At 40.2% G+C, this 18,655-nt stretch overlaps 2 protein-coding genes across 2 annotated transcripts in view; both read left to right on the forward strand.

The window, feature by feature from the left end:
- Nucleotides 1–18,655, forward strand: part of LOC121886177 (NLR family CARD domain-containing protein 3-like) — a 101,427-nt gene that overhangs the window by 6,912 nt on the left and 75,860 nt on the right. The window contains exon 2 of the mRNA XM_042396107.1: nt 8,270–8,378. The gene's annotated coding sequence lies outside the window, so the exon portion shown is untranslated. The remainder of the gene's footprint in view (nt 1–8,269; nt 8,379–18,655) is intronic.
- LOC121886173 lies at nt 965–18,437 on the forward strand. The gene is made up of 6 exons (XM_042396101.1): nt 965–1,015; nt 1,132–1,252; nt 4,238–4,367; nt 10,486–10,581; nt 13,118–13,427; nt 17,184–18,437. The coding sequence occupies exons 1-6, from the start codon at nt 965–967 to the stop codon at nt 18,435–18,437; spliced, it is 1,962 nt and encodes a 653-aa protein (XP_042252035.1).

Genomic DNA, 18,655 nt, shown 5'->3' on the forward strand with positions numbered 1-18,655 from the left:
AAAATCCTCATACCAGAGAATGCTGCAGGGGTTCCAGCTGGTGTCTGATAGTTTTGTGGTGGATCGACACAAGTTTTTCTGAAGTCTTTGTGGCCCCCTCATTCATGCTTGCAAGCTGTTGTGTGATATGTTTCCTAATTAGTAGAGGAACATTTTCTGTAACTGTTGCTCAGAGTCAGTTCTGATCAAAGTAACTAAACTACTACAAAAAGTAAGGAAATTTGTGTTTGGTAGATTATTTCTTTGTTGTAACAATGCCTCTTGGCAATAAATCTTATACAGTTGGAAAGCTTGTTTATTTCCCTTTTAAATGGTGCCACATTTGTAAGGAACATGCATTTGTGGGATGAGCAACAGAGCTGAGTATGTGGGTTGCGCCCATGAAAAATTTGCCAAATCTTCTCTGCCAATGCCAAACAGCTTATTCTGCCATTGACTCTTGTTTGGTGTTTGGTGGATTGGATGATTGAAGTTTGAAGAAACAAGACATATTGGCAAATTAACAGTTTATTCATTTAACAAACAGATGCCTCAGTAGCGTGCGGAAGAACCATACACAGCCACAACAGCCTGGCACCTCCTCTTCTTGCTGGTCACCAGTCTGGTCACACTCTGCTGTGGGATGGCATCCCATTCTTCAACCAGCATTTGTCACAAGTCAGCCAACGTGGTTGTGTTGGTCACTCTGGCATGAACAGCACACCCAAGCTGATCCCACAAGTATTCAATGGGGTTGAGGTCAGGACTGCTGGCAGGGCGTTCCATCCTCTCCACTCCCAAATTCTGGAGGTAGTCTCTGATAAACCCCGCTCTGTGGGGGCAAGCGTTGTCATCTTGGAGCACAGAGTTCGGTCCCAGACTGTGGAGATATGGGATTGCCACTGGTTGCAGAATCTCATCTCGATATCTCTCTGCATTGAGATTGCCTCCAATGATGACAAGCCTCATTTTTCCAGTTAGGGAGATGCCGCCCCACACCATCACACTGCCTCCGCCAAAAGACGTTACTCTATCGGTGCAGCCATCAGCATAGCATTCTCTGCATCTTCTCCACACTTTGACCCTATGATCCAACTGCCATAGGCAGAATCTGGACTCAATGCTGAACATAACGTTCCTCCACATGTTCAGGTTCCAGTGCACGTGTTGCCGACACCAGCGCAAACGGGCCTGACAGTGAAGGGCAGTCATGGCAGGCCTCCTGGCAGCCATATGAGACCGGAGATTGGCTGCGTGCAGTCTGTTCTGGATTGTCTGGGCAGAGAGCCATCGGCCATATCATCCTGCAAACCTTGACTACAAATCTGTAGAAGACAGCTTATGGTACCTAAGTGCTGACAGGGTGAGGAAACGGTCTTCTTGGGTTGTCGTCTTCTTGGGACGCCCACTTCACGGCCTGTCTCTGACATCCCCCGTTATATGGAACTTGAAGACTTTGGAGATGGTACTAGGGCTCACTCCAAATAATGCCGCAACTTGGTTTTGCGGAACACCGATTTGAAGTTGCCCTATCGCACAGGTCCTATCCAGATCAGTCAAACGTGGTATGCCAATTCTTGGAGCAGACACCTATTGACCACCGTAGCAGGGCCCATGCTCACAGGTGCTGCCAATCAGGTGTCTGATCGGCAGCACCTGGGGGTACCAGAAGCTTAAAACAAGAGTCAATAGCAACAGCAAAGTAAGCTGTTTGGCATTAGCAGAGAAGATTTGGCAAATTTCTCATGGGCACAACCCACATACTCAGTTCTGCTATAATTTCCTCATTGACAGCATACCTGTATTGTATTGATCTGTACTTCTCTCCAGAAGTAAAGATGAACTTAAATGAAAACAGCGAAGTAGGCTTTGATATTTCTTTGTAATTTGAGTCAAGCAAAAGCATGACCATTTTGGAAGATTTTTTTGTCAGTGAAAAAAGTCCACCAACCACAGAAGACTCTTAAATATCATACAGTACATCTAATTTCCTGTGTTGCTTTGTCCTAAAATGACACATCCCTAGAGCCTGTCTTTCTACAGCAGGCAGGTTGGACCTTTTCCCAATGCTACATAACCTTTTAAAGAACTGACAATCCCAGGAATGTTGCAGATTTCATGACTGAAAAAGCTGATGACTACAGAGATAATGTCCTGTCAACCTGTTTAAAAGGAGCATTAGCCTGAGATCCAGTTATTTATTTATCTATTTAAAATAATCTCTTCAAGGCTACTCAGTAGAAAGGCTTTACACTTTACACTGTTCTGGCTATTTTATATTATTCTACACAGATAAACCAGCTTCTATGAGCCATCACATGGTTACAAACAAAGCTCCATCTTAACCTCCAGAACAGGTTTATGTACATAAAAGAAGGGTGGACGACAAAGAAGGATGCAAAGATTCTGGATGATATCTACACAGTAGGGGTGTGCCTGAATACAAATATGTTATTCAACAAAACACAAATTGTGTTTTTTTATGAATATTTGTTTCATACAAATGTTTTAAAAATTATTTGTTTTTGGGTCTGTTTTTACCAATGTGCAGGTTGGTTACATTCGGTCGGTTCGTATCACTCCTGGAGTTGGGGGTGTTCCCCAGAGATAAAGCTGAGCTACTGACACAAGCAAAGTGCTCCCAAGGGACTCTCCATAACCTGTTGTTCCCCTTCTCCTTACCACAAAGTTAGGCTGTAATAAATAGGCAAAAAATGAAAAGTGCAAAGCAAGAGTCACCTTTGACGTTCATCCTTACACATTACATGGTGTGCTGTCTCTGTGTTATGGGTGTATAAATAGGTAGAGGTCTGCCTGGAATGAGGCAGTGAGTAAAGTTTTAGCTCAGTAATCAGCACAGTCGTCTATGATCTGGGAGACTCCAATTCGAGACCCGGTGTGGGGACCTCCTTCATAAGGTAGTTTATTCATGTACACTTATTGTAACACTTTAATTTTCTAAAATTAAAAGCCTAATTAAAAAAATAGGATTTTTAAGCCTCTTTCCACTTTTATTCGAATACAAATACAAATAATTTTTCTGCCTCAACAAATACAGATACATATACAAATACTGGGCTGAAAAAAGAACCAATCAAGATGTGCACCTTATATTCCCGTTTACGTTTAGCAGGCTGAATTCACAAAGGAAAGAAGCAAGTTTTGCAGAACTTATTCACACATGTATCCATGAAACCAGGTACATGGAACAGGACGTTCTTCACAACATTACAGACATCAGGAAACACAAACTTTGACAAGAGTGAATATAAACTTTTATTTGTGTTGGATTGACTGGATGAGAGCTGCTTCAACTAGACTTCAGTGCCAATGAAAAGTTGCCCGTTGATGTGACAAAGTCCACCTCAGTGGATGTGCTGCTGACAAACCTCATCAAGGGCACCCTGCTTCCCTCTGCTCGCCTCTGGATAACCACACGACCTGCAGCAGCCAATCAGATCCCTCCTCATTGTGTTGACATGGTGACAGAGGTCAGAGGGTTCACTGACCCACAGAAGGAGAAGTACTTCAGGAAGAGATTCAGAGATGAGGAGCAGGCCAGCAGAATCATCTCCCACATCAAGACATCAGGAAGCCTCCACATCATGTGCCACATGCCAGTCTTCTGCTGGATCACTGCTACAGTTCTGGAGGATGTGTTGAAAAGCAGAGAGGGAAGAGAGCTGCCCAAGACCCTGACTGGGATGTACACAGAATTCCTGATGATTCATATCAAACACATGAAAGATAAGTATGGCAGAGTAAGAAGCATTCAGTACATTAAGACACTTACAAAACTGGCTTTTAAACAGCTGGAAAAAGGCAGCCTGACCCTCTGTGAGGAAGACCTAAAAGACGGCAGCAGTAAGTCCAATGAAGTCTGTGTGTTCCCGAGTGTTCTCACAGATCTTTGAAGAGGAGCATCATATGGAGAAGGACAGGAACAAGGTATTTAGCTTTGTCCATCAGAGCATAGTGGAGTTTCTGGCAACTCTGTATGTGGTCCTCTCACCCATCAATACCAACATTTCGCTTCCTCCTGGGCCTTTCCCTGCAGACCAACCAGACTTATAGAAGTCAGCTAACAGTAAATTATGTGAAGAAGAAGATCAGGGAGAATCCATCTCCAGACAGACGCATCAATTTGTTTTACTGTCCCAATGGACCGAGTGATTGTTCTCTAGTGGAGGAGATCCAACTGTATCTGAGATCAGGAAAAATAAACTGACATATAAACTGTCTCCTGCTCAATGGTCAGCTCTGGTCTCCATCTTACTGTTATCAGAAAAAGATGTGGACATGTTTGAGCTGAAGAAATACTCGGAGAAGGAGGCTCCAGAGGAAGCTCTACTGAAGCTGCTGCAAGTTGAAGCTTCAAATAAAGTTCTGTAATTGATTGACTGATTGATCGTATTTATTGATTGGGACAGTGTACAGTTTTTAACATAAAATATGCAGTGCACTGGAGTCAGCTCAAAGCTGATTTACATCTCAATCAACAACAAACAGTACAAAGCTAAAAACACACAGAACACACCATACAAAATACAGAATACAAAGCTACACACCACAGCACATCACATACACCTAGAATGTCAATTAGAAATGAATAATCTAAACTTGTCAAATTAAAAGCAAGACTACCTGTGTTAATGAGAAGACCATAGATGGAGTTTAGACTCAGTGGTCACACAGCTGATTGGTCTTTAGTAGATTTTTTAATTTGGCCTTGAATGTATTGATTGAACTGCAGTTCTTCATATCATCAGGTAAACGTTCCACTGAGTTGTGGTTTTCACAGAGAAAGCTGACTGTCCAAATGCAGTGTGATGAAATGGTTCAATCATGTATAGAGGATATTCTGGAGGATCTAATAGAACTTACTGAGCAAGTGAACACAAAGTCACATAGTGGAGAAGGACAAACCATTTAAAATTTTATAAACTAGGCACAAATGTGAAAACAATCTAAAATTCTCAAAGCTCAGTAAATTGTATTTCTCCAGAACCCTACAGTGATGGAAATGCGTTGGCTTTTTGTCCAGAGTTTTTAGAGTTTGTTTGTAAAAGGACTCAAGAGGTTTTATGGTTGTTTCTCCAGCCTGCCCCCAACATGCGATCAATAAGACATCTGGGAAAGAATCATAGCTGCATAAATATCTTGGCTGCATCCAAACAGAGACAGTTTCTAATATGTCTGAAATTTGCTAAGTTGTACTTTATGGTTTTAACCGTTTTTTTAACATGTTTCTTAAAGTTCAAATTTGGATCCAGTGTCACACCAAGATATTTAAAATCAGTGACTATGTCAGTTTTTTCACCTTTGATGAGAATATCAGCGTTAGGAGGTTGTACCATAGTCTTAGAGAAAAACATAGCCTTTGTCTTGTTTACATTTAGACTCAGACATGATTGATCAAGCCAGTGTGTGATCCTTTCCAATGCAATCGTTAGCTTAGCAGCAGCTAACTCAGCTGTTTTTGCATGTGTGTACACAACGGTGTCATCTGCATACATTTGTAGTTCTGCATCATGACACTGTTGAGGGGGATCATTAATATATAGGCTAAATAATAGAGGACCTAACACTGACCCTTGTGGAACACCCATTGTGCACTTCATGTTACTGGACAGTGTGTCACCAACTTTAACACATTGTCTCCTATTAGATAAATATGAAGACATCCATGCCAGTGCTCTAGATGAGAAGTTAAATTTAGAGAGTTTCGATATTAAAACATCATGATTGACTGTGTCGAACGCTTTACACAGATCTAAAAATACAGCAGCAACTACTCCTCCTTTGTCAAGTCTTGATTTAATTTGCTCTATTAAGTGCAAGGTAGCAGTTTCAGTGGAATGATTTGCTCTAAAGCCAAACTGCATACGATGTAGACCAAAATTGCTTGTATTAAGAAATGTTGTCAGTTGTTTAATGACAACTTTCTCAGCAACCTTTGAGAGTACTGGCAGTTTACTTATTGGTCTGTAGTTACTGGCCTCAAGGCGGTCTCCAGATTTAAAAATAGGCGTGACAACAGCACATTTCCAGTCATCAGGAAAGGAACTGTGTTTAAAAGACAAGTTAATTAAATGAGCAATAGGGGGAGTTAAAATATCTTTGTGTGATTTAACAAACAAAAAAAAACTGAATCCTTTATAAATCAGCATGTCAGTGTCTCTTCTAGTTTTAACTGCCTTCCTTAGTGCAGCATCTCTAGATTTCATTAGTTTCCACAAATGTTCATTAAACCATTAAACAGTAAATTGTTTTTATTTTTTAGATTTTATCTGTATCCTCACATTAAATCTTTCCCTCACAGAGTTGATTGTGTGAGTAAAAGTATCACAGCCATAGTCCAGATCATCAGAGGACAGAACATCATCCCAGTTCAAGCTGTTCATTTCATTGGTAAATTCTTCTTGCTTAGCTCTGGGTATGCATTGAAGCATCATTGTCTTAGTTGCCGTGGTCTTAAATCTACTTTTAGTCAGTTTTCCTGATTAGATTAGATTATCCTTTACATTTACAAATGTAATATTAGATACATAGATGTCTGGTGAACAACATGTATCTGAACATATTAAAAAAGAAAATCTTTCCTACATAAACAGTCCCGTTTCATGCTGAATTTATTTTAATAATGAAACCTCCTGGTCTCCCTTCTCTGACTGTTTGTGGTTATTTCCTAGTTAAAGTCGTGTCCTGTAACTTGTGACTCGGAGGATTTTCTGCGTCGTCTTCTTCAAAAACTCTGATCTGTTCATGTTCCATCTGTGCTGAAGTCAGTCTGAAGTTGGTCGTGTGTTTCATAAAGTCTGTTCACTTTTTAAAAATACTTCAGTAAAATACAGTTAAAAGACATGAATACACCTCCTCTGTGAAACATCTTTTACAGTTCAGAGTTGGAATCATTTTGGAGATATTTTAATGGTTAAAGTTAAAAAAGTTAAAATTGTGCAAAAACACACAAATCACAGACTGTTAACATGCAAAACCATCCATACATGATATATAAATACATAATCTTCTGATAATCCTGTTATAAGAATTAAAATGGTGAAAGTATCTCTTAAATATAATGAGGCTACTTGAATAACTTGTTCACCACATCAATGACAGAGTGTCAGAGAGGAGTTACAGGAAGCCATTTTGTTGTGATCTGATCAGAACAACATGCAGCAGCAGGATGTGTGAGCTGAGTGTGTTTCAGGTTTAGTTTGACACAGAGACTGATGAGGAAATATGAGATCTGTAAAAACTACAGTTTACTTTAAAATTGTGTTTAAGTTTAAAGTCAATTGCTGGTTTCGGCGTCTCTGATGAAGCCAGCTGTGTTTGATATTGAAATGTCATGTGACAGTTTATAACCAGTGATGGTGAAACTACTTTAAAACTGTAGTTTAACAGACTACTAGCTACTTCACAATGAAAAGTAGCTCAACTACATCCAAACTACATCAGGCGAAATGATCACAATCTGAGTCTGTAATCTCATATTGTTATATTGAGGCACAGCTGAACCAACAATGAGTAAAGTGTAGATGTGTTTGATTTAGGGATCAGGGCAGTCCTCACTAAGGCAGCCTGAGGATGTGTTTTAAGGAGAAGAGAGGGAGCAGTTGTTGAGGTGGAATCAGGAAAATGATAAATGTCTCAGGAAATTCATCATATTTGATCACAGACATCTCAGTCACAAACAACAGGTGATTTTAATCAAATAACAGGTGATTGGGTCATGTAGTTAATTACAAACTACATATTCATAATATTCTCATGATGTTGTTACAATATGACACAATGACACAGCTCACTGGTCACTGTTGTCATTTAATGACAAAGTAGTTAGTAGTAGCTACTGAGATTGAAAGGTAGTTAAACTACCACCCAACTACTGCAAACTGTAGTTCAACTAGTAATTACATGTAGTACTACATGTAGTCAACTAGTCCCCAACACTGTTAATACCTTGTATTTGATGGTTTCATGGTGACTCCTCAGCACTGGTAGGATGCAGCCCAGTAACAGACTTTCCTCACACATTCATCATCAGTCCACACTGAGCTGTAGATTCACACAGGACAGAAACATCTTGTCTAATGTTTCAGCTGTTTCTACATAATGAAGTATGAACCTATGATGATGTTAACAGTTTGTGTTCAGGATCAATAACTGCTCCAACAGCAGGAGAGATGATGGTGACATATAGTAATGTGTGAATGTGTTGCTTTTCAATGTTAATGATAATCCATCAACAACTTTTATGTTTTCATGTTTTATATTGTTGCAGATGTGTTTCTCTGTGCTGAAGTCAGTCTGAAGTTGGTTATCTGACTCCTTTAACCAATCAGAGGGAGTTTTTAGGGAGTGTCAATAACTGACTTGTCATCATACAACAGGTAGGAAATTATTATTGAAAACAGTCTAATGTTTTATTTCTATTTGTTGTTATTATTATTATTAATTCCTGCAACAGACTATCCACAGGATCAGGCTCAATGTGGGTTGGTCTTTAAGCTGAATGCCTGAAATCTTTGTCAGTTGACTTAAAATTAATGTTTAATGATACATATACAAAAGCAAAAAACAAGTGTGAAGTTTAATCATAAATACTTACTGTTAACCAGCACTCATTACCTTTCCCAAACTTAAATAACTTCATGATCAAAAATATTAACATTTACAACAACAAATATATTAAAAAATATATATTTGTTGTAAAATATAGAAAACCAGATGTGCCATAGTCATCAGACTGTGATTGACAGCAACATGATCATTAAACATGTGCTTGCTGACATAAAAAGAAAGGACACTCATCAACCCCTGTTTCTTTATTTTTTCTGACATAACATGATTGTTTGCCTGACTGGTCGCAGTATTTAGTCTCCTAATTGTTGATAGAATTTAGATTGTATATGGATTCTTCAAAGTAAAGCAAACTTAGCTCCCAAAAATTGTGTTTGACTGTAAAAAGCAATTATCAAACATGACAAAGAGTAAAGTTTATATAGACACCAAATGAGTTGCATCATGCTGACGTCATTATATGAACAATTCATGGCAGGACTTGATACATAATCAAGATAAAACACATTATCAGTGTCTGAAATAATCACAAAAACTGTCACATAATCCCACACATCTATACAAAAATATAAATACATAGAAATATGATAAAAAAAAATATCATTTACAACAACAAATATATAAATATATAGATTATTTACAAGAGAGATACAGAGAGACTTTAGAAAATAATATCATAAACCACCATCAACAACAACAAAGTGATGCTTGAGTTTTGACTTCAGACTGTTTTCTTCTCCACAGACGTTGGAAGTAGATGAAGTTGTTCCTGAAATCCTGCACAGCAGAGACCAGAATCTCCTGATCCCAGCTGTGTGTCCGTAGAGAACAATAGGACCATGGATCCACCTCCTCTTTCCAAAACACTTGGAGAGTAAGTCAAGATAATGTCACTGTATTGTTTAGGCTTTTGAACATTTGCTGATGAGGGGAAGCTGAAGCAGTAGACAGTATCAGGAGACCAGAAGCACTGCAGATTCTGTGCTCACAGAAGGAGCACGAGGAGAACATGTCTCCATGTCTCTGATGGAGGTCACTGAGGGGGAGTTAAAAACAAGGAGTTGATGAGATACACTCTGAGATGCTGAAGTTTCTGGACATTTTGGCTGATAAAAAAGGGGGGCTAGATGATGTGATCCAAATATTGACCAACATGAGAGGAAGAAGAAGTAGCTGCCCTGAGCCCTGGCAGTAATGGTGAAGGCTGAATGCTGTTGAGATTTTTGCTGCAGGATTGTTTAAAGTATGTGTGGTAATATGGTAGTAATATGTGGTCAGTTTATCCAAATAACACCTGTTTGGAAAGTTGCACCTACATTGTCAGAGCAGCCAGCTGCTGCTGCAGACACTGGCCAGATGAGACATCAGCTGGTCATATCAGCTGATCTGATGAACTGCACTGAGTTGCACCATGAGACATTTGGCATCGTAGCACATCATTGTGAGCTGGATCGATATTGAAATATCATATCAATAAATTAGTTCTCTACTGGATTACTGTGTTGTAAAATGGCAGCAATTAATGAAAAATAATGCTGTTTGGTAGAAAAAGTTGTTTTACCATCAGTGAGTTCTCTGACATTTTATGACTGACACCTATCCTAGGAGCATGTGTGTAACTATCAGTTGTTACTCAGAGTTATGTTGTAATTTATCTCTGTGGAGGAAGAGGAAGAGATGTGAAATGTTGCCCCCTATTTGTGTAGATCAGCTGGACAATTCTTCCATCTACAAGGGGGGATAGATGAGACTGAAACTGACAACACTTTGAATCTGAGTGAATAAGAAAACACCTCTCCTCCATTGTTCTCTTACAGATGATCTGTCTGGTTCTTAGATTTCAACAAGTTACTTTCTGGTCAAAATTCAACATTTTTCAGTTTTAAACTGTCTTTCATTTGTCTTTTGTTGTTTCAGGATCCATCAGCAGAGACCAGACTCTCCTACCCCGAGCTATGTGTCCATGATGAGTGACTGGTCAATGACTCCACCGATTCGTTTTAACAGTGAAAGGTATCAACTTAAACCTGACAGAAAGGCATTTCTGACAAAGAAGTTATCCATATTAAAATATACAGACATACAGACTCTCAACATGTGTATTCATCAGTGTTGTTAGAGCTTCCTCTCCATTTAAAGATGATTGTAAAACACTTTATAGTCAGTTTATTTACATCCCTTACAACAGCATTTAAAGTGGATTTAATGTTTTATGACTGTTCTCGTTTGATAACCTCCAACAGGATGTGGATGGTTTTGTCAAATAGTGTGATGAAAACCACCTCATTTTAAATATAAGTAAGACTACGGAGCTTATTATTGATTTTAGAGAGAAAAAGACCTGCAGTGACCCCTGTCCTGATTAAAGATGAGGGGCCCTATTTTACCCATTTAAAGTGCACGGTCTGAAGCACATGGCGCAAGTACATTCAGGGTGTGTCCAAACCCACTTTTGCTGTTTTAATTGCGGAAAAATGTTCGCTGTGCCAGGTGCATTGTTCAAAGTGGTTGTCCATAGTCTCCTCATTAATCATGGGTGTGTTTTGGGCGTAACATGCAATAAACCAATCAGAGTGTCGTCTCCCATTCCCTTTAAGAGCCAGGTGCACTTGTACCTTGGTGGATTGCTGTTATGACGGCACATTTGCCAAGTAGTGAGAAGGAAGCTTCTCTGCAGAGGAAACAGATCTGCTGGTGCACAAAGTGAAAGCGCACAATCCATAATGAGCACACTGCTGCTCCTGAACCCTCCAGTAATCCCAGACCACCAGTTTAAGATCATGTTCATTAATTTATTGCGAATGTATCTTCGTTTGGTTTTTGAAAAGGTTTATTTTTTTAATTACAGCTTTGGTTTCTTTAAAATTGTTTTGTTCAGTCATGGAGTAACAGGTCAAACCAGCAGAGTTTTAATTGTTGAAAGTATGGAAACCTGATCACTGTATTCTCAAACATTAAATCATTAATATTAATCATGTAAAGAATCATTAACACAGTTATCAGGACTTGATCAGCTCTCCAAGGTTCTGATCCTGCTGCTGGCAGCAGCTAGAAGCTGCAAATTTATTTCCTTCGTTAGTTTAATCATTGTTTCCACCTCATTTATTTCCTCATGTCATCATGTATTGTTGCAGCAGGAAAGTTGATCTGTGTTTGATCAGTTGTTGTCCGTCTGTTTTAATACCAACGTGTTTTGCCACGATTTGGTCACATAATTAAAAAAGTTCCAGTGTGTGTTTGAGGGGATTGCTAAAGCAGGAAACCCAACCCTTCTGAATCAGATCTACACAGAGCTCTACATCACAGAGGGAGGGACTGCAGAGGTCAATAATGAACATGAGGTCAGACAGATTGAAACAGCATCCAGGAAACCAGACAGACCAGAAACAACAATCAGACAAGAAGACATCTTTAAAGCCTCACCTGGAAGAGATGAACCAATCAGAACAGTGATGACAAAGGGAGTGGCTGGCATTGGGAAAACAGTCTTAACACAGAAGTTCACTCTGGACTGGGCTGAACACAAATCCAACCAGGACATATAGTTCACATTTCCATTCACTTTCAGAGAGCTGAATGTGCTGAAAGAGAAAAAGTACAGCTTGGTGGAACTTGCTCATCATTTCTTTACTGAAACCAAAGAAGCAGGAATCTGCAGGTTTGGAGAGTTCCAGGTTGTGTTCATCTTTGACGGTCTGGATGAGTGTCGACTTCCTCTGGACTTCCACAACAATGAGATCCAGACTGCTGTTACAGAGTCCACCTCAGTGGATGTGCTGCTGACAAACCTCAGATTCAGAGATTAGGAGCCAGACAGCACAGTCATCTCCCACATCAGGTGCCACATCCCAGTCGTCCCAGAGAGGGAGGAAGAAAGACCCTGACTGAGATGTACACAGAATTCCTGATGATTCAGATCAAACATATAACCAGAATACAGCAATTATTATTATTATTATTATTATTATTATTATTATTATTATTATTATTATTATTATTATTATTATGTTGTTGTTGTTGTTGTTTTAATTATTATAATTATTATTATTATAATTGTGTATGCAGGATGGGATTGACAAAGCTAAAAGCATCAGTAATAATTCTGTTTATCAAGTATATAATGTAGTGAAAATGTTTTGGCACAATAGGCAAAGATTTCAATTTTTCTTGACAAAGTCATTAAAGAAACTCAGAACTTGGTGTTTGGAGGTTTGAATATGTATTTTAAATGTTCTAACTGAAGGCAGTGGTATGTTACACAGAAAAAGAAGATCCTGTTAATTGACTGTAATCTGAGTCTCTGTCCTCACAGTCAAAACCAGAGCTCACATTTAGACTAAAATCCCCAAATGTGGATGTTTGGTTTAACTTTATTTTATTCATATTCTACAATTACAGATGTCACAGCTGCAGTATTTATACTCCACTGAACTATTATTAATTTATGAAACCAGCCACTACTGTAGGCATGTATATGATTAGAAATGTGTTTAATTTGTCAGTTTGATGAGAAAAGAACATGTTGATTGAATCTCTGCTTTTTCTACAGGACTTATAACACAACTTATGAGGAAATCATCTCCAAAAGTTCTCTGATCTCTTCAGGATCTCCTGCTGTCTACCAGCTGAGACCAAAGGAGGAGAAGTTTGGAAATCTGACAAAAAAAACTGTTGGTGAGAAAAACCTGAACAAGAAAAACAAAACCATCTTACTTGTAGGTGAAACAAGAACGGGAAAATCTACTCTGATCAACGCTCTGGTCAACTACACCATGGGAGTGAAGTTTGAGGACAACATCTGGTTTGAGATCGTAGAAGACGAGAAGAGAAGTCACTCTGAGAGTCAGACACCAGATGCGGTGAAAGATAAGTCAGAGAGTCAGACACCAGATGCGGTGAAAGATAAGTCAGAGAGTCAGACACCAGATGTGATGAAAGATAAGTCAGAGAGTCAGACACCAGATGTGATGAAAGATAAGTCAGAGAGTCAGACACCAGATGCGGTGAAAGATAAGTCAGAGAGTCAGACACCAGATGTGGTGAAAGATAAGTCAGAGAGTCAGACACCAGATGCGGTGAAAGATAAGTCAGAGAGTCAGACACCAGATGTGATGAAAGATAAGTCAGAGAGTCAGACACCAGATGCGGTGAAAGATAAGTCAGAGAGTCAGACACCAGATGTGATGAAAGATAAGTCAGAGAGTCAGACACCAGATGTGATGAAAGATAAGTCAGAGAGTCAGACACCAGATGCGGTGAAAGATAAGTCAGAGAGTCAGACAACAGATGCGGTGAAAGATAAGTCAGACAGTCAGACAACAGATGTGATGAAAGATAAGTCAGAGAGTCAGACACCAGATGCGATGAAAGATAAGTCAGAGAGTCAGACACCAGATGCGGTGAAAGATAAGTCAGAGAGTCAGACAACAGATGCGGTGAAAGATAAGTCAGAGAGTCAGACACCAGATGTGATGAAAGATAAGTCAGAGAGTCAGACACCAGATGCGGTGAAAGATAAGTCAGAGAGTCAGACACCAGATGCGATGAAAGATAAGTCAGAGAGTCAGACACCAGATGCGGTGAAAGATAAGTCTGACAGTCAGACACCAGATGCGATGAAAGATAAGTCTGACAGTCAGACAACAGATGTGATGAAAGATAAGTCAGACAGTCAGACAACAGATGTGATGAAAGATAAGTCAGAGAGTCAGACACCAGATGCGGTGAAAGATAAGTCAGAGAGTCAGACAACAGATGCGGTGAAAGATAAGTCAGAGAGTCAGACAACAGATGTGATGAAAGATAAGTCAGAGAGTCAGACACCAGATGCGGTGAAAGATAAGTCAGAGAGTCAGACACCAGATGCGATGAAAGATAAGTCAGAGAGTCAGACACCAGATGCGGTGAAAGATAAGTCTGACAGTCAGACACCAGATGCGATGAAAGATAAGTCTGACAGTCAGACAACAGATGTGGTGAAAGATAAGTCAGAGAGTCAGACACCAGATGCGGTGAAAGATAAGTCTGAGAGTCAGACACCAGATGCGATGAAAGATAAGTCTGACAGTCAGACACCAGATGCGGTGAAAGATAAGTCTGACAGTCAGACACCAGATGCGGTGAAAGATAAGTCTGACAGTCAGACACCAGATGCGGTGAAAGATAAGTCTGACAGTCAGACACCAGATGTGGTGAAAGATAAGTCAGAGAGTCAGACACCAGATGCGATGAAAGATAAGTCAGAGAGTCAGACACCAGATGTGATGAAAGATAAGTCAGAGAGTCAGACACCAGATGTGATGAAAGATAAGTCTGAGAGTCAGACACCAGATGTGATGAAAGATAAGTCAGAGAGTCAGACACCAGATGTGATGAAAGATAAGTCAGAGAGTCAGACACCAGATGTGATGAAAGATAAGTCAGAGAGTCAGACACCAGATGTGGTGAAAGATAAGTCAGAGAGTCAGACACCAGATGCGATGAAAGATAAGTCAGAGAGTCAGACACCAGATGCGATGAAAGATAAGTCAGAGAGTCAGACAACAGATGCGATGAAAGATAAGTCAGAGAGTCAGACAACAGATGCGGTGAAAGATAAGTCAGAGAGTCAGACAACAGATGCGGTGAAAGATAAGTCAGACAGTCAGACAACAGATGCGGTGAAAGATAAGTCAGAGAGTCAGACAACAGATGCGATGAAAGATAAGTCTGACAGTCAGACAACAGATGCGGTGAAAGATAAGTCTGACAGTCAGACAACAGATGCGGTGAAAGATAAGTCAGAGAGTCAGACACCAGATGCGGTGAAAGATAAGTCAGAGAGTCAGACAACAGATGCGGTGAAAGATAAGTCTGACAGTCAGACACCAGATGTGATGAAAGATAAGTCAGAGAGTCAGACACCAGATGTGATGAAAGATAAGTCAGAGAGTCAGACACCAGATGTGATGAAAGATAAGTCAGAGAGTCAGACACCAGATGTGATGAAAGATAAGTCAGAGAGTCAGACACCAGATGTGATGAAAGATAAGTCAGAGAGTCAGACACCAGATGCGGTGAAAGATAAGTCAGAGAGTCAGACAACAGATGTGATGAAAGATAAGTCTGACAGTCAGACACCAGATGCGGTGAAAGATAAGTCAGAGAGTCAGACACCAGATGCGGTGAAAGATAAGTCAGAGAGTCAGACACCAGATGCGGTGAAAGATAAGTCAGAGAGTCAGACACCAGATGTGATGAAAGATAAGTCAGAGAGTCAGACACCAGATGCGGTGAAAGATAAGTCAGAGAGTCAGACACCAGATGCGGTGAAAGATAAGTCAGAGAGTCAGACACCAGATGCGGTGAAAGATAAGTCAGAGAGTCAGACACCAGATGCGGTGAAAGATAAGTCAGAGAGTCAGACATCAGATGTGATGAAAGATAAGTCAGAGAGTCAGACACCAGATGTGATGAAAGATAAGTCAGAGAGTCAGACATCAGATGTGATGAAAGATAAGTCAGAGAGTCAGACACCAGATGTGATGAAAGATAAGTCAGAGAGTCAGACACCAGATGCGGTGAAAGATAAGTCAGAGAGTCAGACACCAGATGCGGTGAAAGATAAGTCAGAGAGTCAGACACCAGATGCGGTGAAAGATAAGTCTGACAGTCAGACAACAGATGTGGTGAAAGATAAGTCAGAGAGTCAGACACCAGATGCGGTGAAAGATAAGTCAGAGAGTCAGACACCAGATGCGGTGAAAGATAAGTCAGAGAGTCAGACACCAGATGTGATGAAAGATAAGTCTGACAGTCAGACAACAGATGTGGTGAAAGATAAGTCAGAGAGTCAGACACCAGATGTGATGAAAGATAAGTCTGACAGTCAGACAACAGATGTGATGAAAGATAAGTCAGAGAGTCAGACACCAGATGCGGTGAAAGATAAGTCAGAGAGTCAGACACCAGATGCGGTGAAAGATAAGTCAGAGAGTCAGACACCAGATGCGGTGAAAGATAAGTCAGAGAGTCAGACACCAGATGTGATGAAAGATAAGTCTGACAGTCAGACAACAGATGTGGTGAAAGATAAGTCAGAGAGTCAGACACCAGATGCGGTGAAAGATAAGTCAGAGAGTCAGACACCAGATGTGATGAAAGATAAGTCTGACAGTCAGACAACAGATGTGATGAAAGATAAGTCAGAGAGTCAGACACCAGATGCGGTGAAAGATAAGTCAGAGAGTCAGACACCAGATGCGGTGAAAGATAAGTCAGAGAGTCAGACACCAGATGTGATGAAAGATAAGTCTGACAGTCAGACAACAGATGTGGTGAAAGATAAGTCAGAGAGTCAGACACCAGATGCGGTGAAAGATAAGTCAGAGAGTCAGACACCAGATGTGATGAAAGATAAGTCTGACAGTCAGACACCAGATGTGGTGAAAGATAAGTCAGAGAGTCAGACACCAGATGCGGTGAAAGATAAGTCTGAGAGTCAGACACCAGATGCGGTGAAAGATAAGTCAGAGAGTCAGACACCAGATGTGATGAAAGATAAGTCAGAGAGTCAGACAACAGATGCGATGAAAGATAAGTCAGAGAGTCAGACACCAGATGTGATGAAAGATAAGTCAGAGAGTCAGACACCAGATGTGATCGTGTACCAGATCTTTGGTTATGAAGGTAAAACTCTGCCCTTCTCTCTGACCATCATCGATACTCCTGGATACGGAGACACCAGAGGGATTGAACATGATGTCATCATCAGACAAAGATTATTTGACTTGTTCCGTTCAGAAGATGGAGTTCATGAAATTGATGCAGTGGGTCTGGTGCTGAAGGCGAGTGTGAATCGACTGAGTGACCGACTGAAGTACATCTTTGATTCAGTGACGTCTCTGTTTGGAAAAGACATTGAGAAGAACATCGTCGCTCTCATCACACACTCAGATGGAATAACACCTGAAAATGCTCTGAAAGCTCTTGAAGATGCAAACATTAAATGTGCCAAAAATGAGAAGAATCAGCCCGTTCACTTCCTGTTTAATAACCGTCAGACCACACAGAGAACAGAAGAAACAAAGTTTGCTTTAGAACCTGCATGGAGGGTAACAGAGAGAGGAATGGAAGAATTCAAAGACTTCCTGGAAAAATCTAAACCTCAACAGCTGATAACAACTGTTGAAGTGTTGAACGCACGCATCAGAATAACAGCCTGCATCCAAAACCTGCAAGACAGAATCCAGCTGATTGAACTAAAACAGAACAAGATCCAACAGACTCAAGAAGCTCTAAAGAAACATAAACAAGAGATGAAGAAGAATAAAGAGTTCACTGTAGAAGTTGATGAGGTCTACAAAGACAAAGAGCCTATGAGGGGTGAAGAAGCTGTCTGCTGCACCGTCTGTGAAGTGACCTGTCACTATCCTCTATCAAGAGTGGGCTGGTTTAGCAGTCTCTATGAGAAAATAACAAAAGCTGACTGTACTGTTTGTACAGGGAAGTGTCCTGCATCAGATCATGTGAAAGAAAACTGGAGATATGTGAAGAAGATCAGGAAAGTTAAGAAGACCCTACAAGATGTGAAACAGAAGTATGAAGAGAATAAGGTAGCTCGTGAACAGAAGAAGAGCCTTCTGGAAAATCTTCAAACAGAGAAAAAAAACCTGGAATCAGAGAAGATTCAGCTGCTTACAGAGGTCTACCACCATGTGGAACAACTAGAGTGGATCGCCCTGAATGTTAACTCACTGTCTACTCATGTCCACCTGGACTTCCTGATTGAGAAGATGAAGGAGATCGGAAACACAGAGAAGGTCCAGAAGCTGGAGGAGATGAAACAACAAGAGGATGAAAGAACCAGAGCAGCAATGCGATACATGTAAAGTAAAAGTTGGTAAAGCAGCTGAAGATGCAGTGATGTAGATGAACAACATCAGACAGCTGTGTAGACAACAAGCTCTACACTGTTCATATAAATGTTTAAACATCACAAACATTATTTCATTTTAATCCTATTAAGTGTGATGTTGATAATTGTAATATTTCTCTTTTTTAATCTTATTTTAATTTTAAGTTGTGTGATTCTGGGAAACCGCCTCCT

This window comes from Thunnus maccoyii, chromosome 19, assembly GCF_910596095.1.
Source record: "Thunnus maccoyii chromosome 19, fThuMac1.1, whole genome shotgun sequence".
Lineage (NCBI taxonomy): Eukaryota > Metazoa > Chordata > Actinopteri > Scombriformes > Scombridae > Thunnus > Thunnus maccoyii.